Source organism: Mytilus edulis, chromosome 2 (genome assembly GCF_963676685.1).
Source record: "Mytilus edulis chromosome 2, xbMytEdul2.2, whole genome shotgun sequence".
In the NCBI taxonomy this organism is placed as follows: Eukaryota; Metazoa; Mollusca; class Bivalvia; order Mytilida; family Mytilidae; genus Mytilus; species Mytilus edulis.
This window is the reverse complement of record NC_092345.1, coordinates 10,790,898-10,800,435: the sequence shown is the minus strand read 5'-3', so window position 1 is coordinate 10,800,435 and position 9,538 is coordinate 10,790,898. Positions and strand designations below refer to the sequence as shown.

At 31.3% G+C, this 9,538-nt stretch overlaps 1 protein-coding gene across 1 annotated transcript in view; it reads left to right on the top strand.

Moving 5' to 3' along the window:
• Positions 1-3,119: 3,119 nt before the first annotated feature.
• The window catches only part of LOC139511430 (multidrug resistance-associated protein 1-like), a 57,104-nt gene continuing 50,685 nt past the window's right edge, over positions 3,120-9,538 (top strand). Inside the window, exon 1 of the mRNA XM_071298175.1 lies at positions 3,120-3,413. Within this exon, the coding sequence (XP_071154276.1) occupies positions 3,372-3,413 (42 nt within the window). The 5' untranslated portion in view covers positions 3,120-3,371. The remainder of the gene's footprint in view (positions 3,414-9,538) is intronic.

The window sequence follows — 9,538 nt, the reverse complement described above, 5'->3', positions numbered from 1 at the left end:
CAAACTATACTCCTCTACAGTAGAACCGATATTGATGTACGGAAGCGGTATTTGGGGCACAAAGGAGTTCAGTTGTATCACTGCCGTCCAAAATAGAGCTTGTAAATACTTTCTTTCTGTCGGAAGGCATACCTCAAATATTGCGACAAGAGGTGATATGGGATGGACATCGTGTTGGACTAAACAACGCATAAACTTTTGTCGACTTCTGTGCAGACTTTCACGTACTAATGAAACTAGAAAATCATATAAAATCTTCAAGTGGATTTCACGTCGAAACCAGATGCTCCGCAGGGCGCAGCTTTATACGACCGCAGAGGTTGAACCCTGAACGGTTGGGGCAAGTATGGACACAACATTCAAGCTGGATTCAGCTCTAAATTTGGATTGTGATTAAATAGTTGACACAGCATAGGTTTCTGACACAGAATGAATGTGGTCTAATGAACTTAAAAATTTTTTTTTGCCTTTGAGCAATTCACTATGCTGTTGAATATTAATCCTCTCAAAAAAATGTTTGAAGAAATTTTCTTTTTATTTATGAAATCTGAAATGAAAAAAATTGACCCCCCAATTTTTTTTTTCACATCCCCCTTTCCCTTATTTCAAAACTGATCTCAATTCAAATTTCTAATGAAGTTTGCAACAATAACTACTCATTTAAATACATCATAAAATACTAAAATGTAAAAAAAGTGCTTGTTATCACTGAATGGTAAAGATTGTTTTAATCTATCAGTTGGTAGTAAAACTGAATATACATTGTATATTGTATAAAACAATGATTTAAGTTGATTCAACTACTATTCTGGACAAAGAAAGATAACTCCAATTGAAATCCAATTGGAATTTCTTGCTATTGCACAATATTGTGCAATTAGATATTTCTTGCTATTGTGCAATACTGTGCAATTGAAAATATTTGCTATTGCACAATACTGCGCAATTGAAGATTTCTTGCTATTGCACAATACTGTGCAATTGAAGATTTCTTGCTATTGCTGAATACTGTGCAATTGAAAATTTCTTGCTATTGCACAATACTTAATATAATAATTTTGGATCCTGATTTGGACCAACTTGAAAACTGGGCCCATATCTAAGTACATGTTTAGATTCAGCATATCAAAGAGGCCCAAGAATTCAATTTTTGTTAAAATCAAACTTAGTTTAATTTTGGACCCTTTGGACTTTAATATAGACCAATTTTAAAACGGGACCAAAAATTAAGAATCTACATACACAGTTAGATTTGGCATATCAAAGAACCCCAATTATTCAATTTTTCATGAAATCAAACAAAGTTTAATTTTGGACCCCGATTTGGACCAACTTGAAAACTGGGCCAATAATAAAAAATCTTAGTACATTTTAGATTCAGCATATCAAAGAACCCCAAGAATTAAATTTTTGTTAAAATCAAACTAAGTTTAATTTTGGACCCTTTGGACCTTAATGTAGACCAATTTGAAAACGGGACCAAAAATTAAGAATCTACATACACAGTTAGATTCGGCATATCAAAGAACCCCAATTATTCAATTTTTGATGAAATCAAACAAAGTTTAATTTTGTACCCTTTGGGCCCTTTATTCCTAAACTGTTGGGACCAAAACTCCCAAAATCAATACCAACCTTCCTTTTATGGTCATAAACCTTGTGTTTAAATTTCATAGATTTCTATTTACTTATACTAAAGTTATGGTGCGAAAACCAAGAAAAATGCTATTTGGGTCCCTTTTTGGCCCCTAATTCCTAAACTGTTGGGACCTAAACTCCCAAAATCAATACCAACCTTCCTTTTGTGGTCATAAACATTGTGTTTAAATTTCATTGATTTCTATTTACTTAAACTAAAGTTATTGTGCGAAAACCAAGAATAATGCTTATTTGGGCCCCTAATTCCTAAACTGTTGGAACCAAAACTCCCAAAATCAATCCCAACCTTTCTTTTGTGGTCATAAACCATGTGTCAAAATTTCATAGATTTCTATTAACTTAAACTAAAGTTATAGTGCGAAAACCAAGAAAATGCTTATTTGGGCCCTTTTTGGCCCCTATTTCCTAAAATGTTGGGATAAAAACTCCCAAAATCAATCCCAACCATAATAGCTTTTGCAAAAAGACTTTTTAAACCTCGATGTTTTAATACTTCGAATCTTACCCTTTGGACCATCACACTTTAGCGTGAGACACCATCGTACTTTAGCGTAGACCATCGCACTTTAGCGTGACCATCGCACTTTAGAGTTCTACATATATATACATGTAATATAAATAAACGAGTCTAAATTGAAAACTACGTTCAAACCTATGATTGCGTTGGATAAAAACCGCAATTTTTATACGTGTGCATGTAAAACAAATTTCGTTGTAGTTGTCTAAATACAGCACAAATAACAGTTTCCAAAAGACCAAAAAAAGTGAAAAAGTATATTTCAACAAAACGCATTTGACTAACAGGTCGAACAACTGATGTTCTTTAACCCTGCTGACTGCCATTGGCGATTGCCAAATAAAATTGATCACAAGATGTTACAACTTTGAAAATGGATCTTAATATAAATTTAATACTAAACACAAAACAATTAACTTGTGGCCACGATGTTATGCCACAAACATAAGGTGTCAAGACCAAAATGACACAGACATTAACAACTATAGGTCACCGTACGGCCTTCAACAATGAGCAAAGCCCATATCGGTCATATCGCATAGTCACCGCTATAAAAGGCTCTGATAAGAACATATTTCACACTTTAGTAGTGAAAGTTCTTCAGTAGTTTTACATAATCTATTTTTCTAAAAATGAAATGAATGGTACGTCATTGTATATGTATATATCCTATCATTTTCCGATGCATGTATGCCTAATCATAGTTAATACAGCAGTAGTCGAAAAGATTTCCTTAGAATAGTCTTTTTTTTTTATATATTTTTTTTTTTTCCATCTTATTTTCTTTCAACAATGAAACTTCAATTAAAGCTAACAAACCAAATGTGCTCTATCTCGTTTAAAATTTATTATACAACCCAAGATACCATTATTCTCTATTCTTTAAACCCCTTCCAGACCCTCGGATCTATATTTCCCGCCATTTTATACTGGAGTTACTAAGGGGAGGAAACCTATGTAATAAACCAAAAAATAAAAACAAAAAATGGCACACGTGATAGTTTTTACCCCGTGATAGTTTTTACATATTTTTCGTGTAAACCAAGCGTGACATGAACTTATTATTTATGCTATAACCACAAGAAAGCCGATGCAGAAAGAAAGTATAAGTTCATCAGAAAGGGGACCGACAAGAGATGCATGAAAAAACTGCGGAGTCAAACTGAAAGTGAAAGTATACCGACGACAAAGAGAGATGTCAACATTTGAGGAATTTTGTGGTAATTCCTCATTCTGGGTAAAGTTACTTTTTATCATATCTTTAATTTGGAGTACAATATTTATTTGTTTGCTGACACTATAAGTCTTGTCTGATATCATGGATATAAATCATCTATGATCACAGGCACTAGACGTTCTGACAATAGTATAAAAATATTGGCAAATTTGCTTCCAATTGCCAATATTTTTATACTATATATTATATATATGGACACTATTTTCTTCCAATTGCCAATATTTTTATACTATTGACAGAACGTCTAGTGCCTGTGCTCAGTCATTCCCAAAAAATGGGTACAATTACAAAATTACAGTGTCGCCGGCAAATAACCACAAAATGCAAGCTTATCATATGTCACAGATAATCTTTTTCGTGTTCTAAGTGATTAATATGTATACTAAAATAAAATTATATTCTTTTGTGATGTAAATCGTAAATATATTTGTGTGATTTTCTATTCAATATACGGAAATCACACGAATTCCGAATGTCGCCAAGAAAAACTCCAAATGTCGGTGTGAATTAAAATACTTTATTTCATCTAAATCATGATTAGATTTGCACTTTTTATTTGACACTATATTGATTTTTATCCACAAAAATATTTTAGAATCAAAAGTTATAATATACACTTTGATTTACCCATTAAACCAATGTCGCCGATAAACGTGTAACCTACCGTAACGTATCTTTAGGTACAGTCAAAACATATTTAAATGATTGGAAATCATGCCCAAAGTGACTTTAAGCAAAGTTGATTCATCAAATTTTAAAATCCTGCCTTTAAATTTTATTGCAATGAAACGAAAAATGAAAAAAAATCTTCTTTTTCTCTTTTTTTCGATTGTCGCATATAAGAATCTAACCTACGTAACGCGTATTCTGGAACGCACTAACCAAGAACAAATCAAAATGATGATTATTTCATTGAAAGCACCCATAAAGCTTCCCAATAATCAGTTTTGAGAAAGCAACTCAACAATATTGTTACATATTTCCATGTATAATGTAAATAAAACTAACCTCCGTTTAAATAACCTCCGTGACGCAGTTATTTACAGTTAAGTTGTCAGACTTTTTTTATCAGTATCAGCGGCTGCTGACACTGCCGAAAGTCATTTTTTGTAGCAGACAGCATTTATTATAAAGGAAACAGACAAACAAAATACAGATTTTGAGAAAAAAAATGTTGTTTTGAGAAAGATAGGTTAACTTGTTTTTCCCCTATGATGTGAGCAACATTATAACGTTTAATAAACGTTATATCAGCCATTTTCTTAGATTTAAAATAGTCTACAACACAACTTGCGTAATTACGACGACAATCATAACTTTAACAGCGGTTTATAGCAAACATTTTCAAGATTATTTAGGACCCATCAATGTAACGGAGGTTATGCAAATAAAAAAATTCTAAACAAGCATGAAAACACGATCATACCAATAGAAATTCTTGTACATTGTTATAGATACCAAATCAGTCCATCAATTATCACTAATAAATATCAAAAGGTGATGTCAATCATAGACGACATCATTGATTTACGTTACGGAGGATAGAAATTTAAGGGAAAAAAGTTTTTTTTCTCTAACAGGACTTTACTCTTCTTCGATAAGGATTTACTAAGAAAAATGTGTAATTCTGTTGTCTTGTTTGTCATTTAATTCCAATATTTACATTCATTTATATGTTTGATGTTGGTAAGAACTTGAATTGTCCGTTATGGAGGTTTTAAATGTCGTTACGGAGGATAGAAATTTTCGAAATGAAATTATTTGACTCCAAAACTTCATAGTTGAGTATAATATATACATTATAGTGTGAAGGAAGATGGCAGCATCTGTATAGAGCTAATAAAATTAAGTTGAACATTATTCGGTTTAGGTAAAAAATATTTTTGAGTGAAAGTTCATGAATCGTTACGGAGATTTTGACAAGTACAAGTCCATTTGACTAAAAGAAACATATAACTTGATTGAAAACAGTTTTTTAGTTTGTAATGTCAATAAATTGTTTAGAAAAGCTATCATTAAAGAGTTAAGTGTTACTATGTATCAGTATTTAGATACTGGTTTGATATTAACCTCCGTAACAAAGATGGGGGTGTGGATTAATACAAGCATAAAAAATACATACAAGTGATTCAAAACATATATAATAGGGTTTTTCCTGGAAAGCTGTATTATGAAAATAAAATATTATACAGCATAACAGTTCATTAGTTTAAATTCATTACTAAATAAGTTGTGAAAACTACTAATTTGAATTATTCTTTAAACGCTATATTAATTCAGACCTTAAAATTGGTATTTGCTTTCAATATATACAGAATAATACGTATAAACCAGTGTGCTATGATGGTAAATGTTTCCCATTTCACATGAGCCTTGATTAAAATCTTGTGTTTTTCTCTAATGCAATTTTTAAGATGACTTTATACAACACTAACCTCCGATACGTTCATACTTACCTTGTCTAACAAAAAATGCTAAAACTTGAAAACAACTAAAATGGTGTAAGTAAAAATTAAAAAAATGACAGACTAGATATAGACACAGAAGAAAACAGCACTCTCTCTCTGCTCAGTTGAAATTTATTTTTCAACAGTGTCTACATTCGAATTGTACCCATTTTTTGGGAATGACTGTGCTATGATCATCTATTTTTTTTTTTTATTTGTATATAACTGACCATAACTGGTGTACAATAAATAAGGAAACATTTACAAAACACTTAATAGATCCTTAAATAAACGTAGGTGGGGAAAAAAACTGTCTAAAGAGGTGCAATTGTTGCCTTCTTTTTACACATTTGCTATATTAAAGTTTAAAATAATAAATTTGAACATAGTTGATTATGACTATAATATTCTATTATATTTTTGATTTATTTGATGTGACTTCTTCAATATAATATTCATTTAATGTGCTAGTAGGATCATAGTGCAATATATCAAGTAGATTAGCATATTTAAAGGCAAACATTTTTGGTACTTTCAACTGACAAATTCTGGGTGCTTATTTAGTCCAAAAGCAAAGGAGTATGTTCGATAAGGTCCTAAAATGGCCCCCTTTTTTAGCGTAAATTTCAAATTCGGATTTATCGACCAATATCAAGATAAATTATAGCTAATACATTGACTAGCTAGGATATAAACCATTTTGTTGACAATTTTACGTTTCTGCGTTTCATTATGACATCACAAGTTGTACTCATATTGATTTTTCACGAAAAAAATCAATGAAAATGGGTAAATTTCCATAGATTATTGGACAGGAAACATAGAGCACATACGTCGACAACAAAGATCTTTTAAAATAATGTTTATGAAGACATTTCACATGTCTTATTTGAATCTTAAGCTTGTCGACGCCTGCGCTCTATGTTTCCTGGTCCTTTATTTGGTTGAAATCTAGCTGATTTTGTCAAATTTCACCAAAATCCCTTATCTTGACCATTTTTGGATGTAAAAATCAACGTGTTAGAATTAAACTTTGACAAAAACAGTTCTGTTCAACATTCTAACATGTCTTTAAGGCAACTTAAAACATTTATTGTCTTGTAACTATGAACTTTATAATTGGGGCCAAATATGGCCCTTACCGAACTTACTCCTTTACATATGATGTGTTGCGGCGACATAGAAATACAAGGCGTCCATCTGTCTGTGCTTGTCCATTCAGTCAACCTTGATTACATTCTGACATGTACTATTCTTCCCAATTTTTTTATAAACAATTTCTTGAACTTCTTAATTTATGCTCCTTTGAAATACTGACTATATTATTTTGTTCCTAATATTGCTTTTTGTTATTTTTTATATGTTATTTGCTTTAATAAATTCCAATGTGTTGCATTATCCCAAAAAATGAAAACTGAAAATATTAAAAAATGGAATAAGATTGTGAAGACGTATCATGCCTCATCTTTTATGAAGGTCGTTAAAAACTTCCATATATATCTACCTTAAAAGAAAAATATTCAAAGAATCCAATGTTAGTTACTACATGTATTATCAATGATCCAAGTCCTTATGCCAAAAAAAATATTATTGATTCATGCTATTAACAATAATAAAAAAATTTGTAAGGGTTCCGCGGAACCCAGTGTCTCGCCTACTTTTGCTGAAAATCACAGGCTCAACAAAAATGAGGAAAAATATCAATAAAAATATTCCTTTTGATACTATCTTTTGATTGTAAGAAGCTTCTGTCCAAGTTTGGTAAAAATCCAGGATAGTTTATGAATCTAATAAATGTTTAAAAACTTTAACTGCAGACTATATGTAATTAAGTCCATTTATAAGTAAAATACAGATACACAGGTACAAAATATTAACAAAATTTCCTTCTAAATACTAGCTTTTGATCATAAACAAGCTTCTGTCTAAGTTTGGTACAAATTAAAAGTAGTATAAGAAAGTTATTAATTTTTTTTAAAATTTAACCAGAGTGAATGTGTTGTTTCCTGGCAGAAAATCTAAGTCCATTTAAAAGTAAAATACGGAAAAAACGGATTTATTTTTTTACAAAATTTACTTCTGTATATTATCTTTTGATCATAAACAAGCTTCTGTCCAAGTTTGGTACAAACCCAGGATGGTTTAAGAAAGTTATTAAAATTTCAAAAACTTTAACCACAGAGTGAATATTTGTGGATGCCGACGACGACGGAATGTATGATTGCTTAGTCTCGCTTTTTCGACAAAAGTCGAAGGCTCGACAAAAATCACAAATTTTCCGTTTGTCAATAACTTTTTGTTTACATACAAAATTAGAAAGTTTATGTCAGAGAATGTCAAGGTCAACCTATTTCTTACCAATATTTTTAGCTCACCTGGCCTAAAAGGCCATGTGAGCTTTTCTCATCACTTGGCGTCCGTCGTCGTCGTCGTCGTTAACAATTTTTCAAACATCTTCTCCTCTGAAACTACTGAATGGATTTGAATGAAACTTAGCATGATTGTTCCTTAGAGTATCCTGCACAAAGTGTGTGCTTCGATTTTTGATCCGTCAAAAAACATGGCCGCCGTTACTTAAAATAGAACATAGGGGTCAAATGCAGTTTTTGGCTTGTATCTCAAAAACGAAAGCATTTAGAGCAAATCTGACAAGGGGTAAAAATGTTCATTAGGTCAAGATCTATCAGCCCTGAAATTTTCAGATGAATCAAACAAACCATTGTTGGGTTGCTGCCACTTAATTGGTAATTTTAAGGAAATTTTGCAGTTTTTGGTCATTATCTTGAATATTATTATAGATAAAGATAAACTGTAAACAGCAAAAATGATCAGCAAAGTAAGATCTACAAATAAGTTAATATGACCAAAATTGTCAATTGACCCTTTAAGGGGTTATTGTCCTTTAATGACAATTTTTCACAATTTGTTCATCATATTTGCTAACTTTAAAAAATCTTCTCCTCTGAAACTGCTGAATGGATTTGGATGAAACTTAGCATGATTGTTCCTTAGATTATCCTGCACAAAGTGTGTGCTTCGATTTTTGATCCGTCAAAAAACATGGCCACCGTTACTTAAAATAGAACATAGGGGTCAAATGCAGTTTTTGGCTTATATCTCAAAAACGAAAGCATTTAGAGCAAATCTGACACAGGGTAAAAATGTTCATTAGGTCAAGATCTATCAGCCCTGAAATTTTCAGATGAATCAAACAAACCATTGTTGGGTTGCTGCCACTTAATTGGTAATTTTAAGGAAATTTTGCAGTTTTTGGTCATTATCTTGAATATTATTATAGATACAGATAAACTGTTAATAGCAAAAATGTTAAGCAAAGTAAGATCTACAAATAAGTCAATTTGACCAAAATTGTCAATTGACCTCTTAAGGAGTTATTGCCCTTTAAAGACTTTTTTCACAATTTGTTCATCATGTTGACTTACTTTAAAATAATTCTCCTTTGAAACTGCTGTATCAATTTCAGCCAAACTTAGGCTAAATGAGTTTTAGAGTTTCAGAGTATCTAGTGTAAATTTTATATTTCATTTCCTTGTATGTCAAGAAACATAGCTCCTATGGCTAAAATAGAACATAGGAGAAAATGATTTTTTTTTTGCTTTTGAAGAAAATAGGACGATTCAAAGAACATTTAAATAAATTGAAAAGCCAAAATAATCA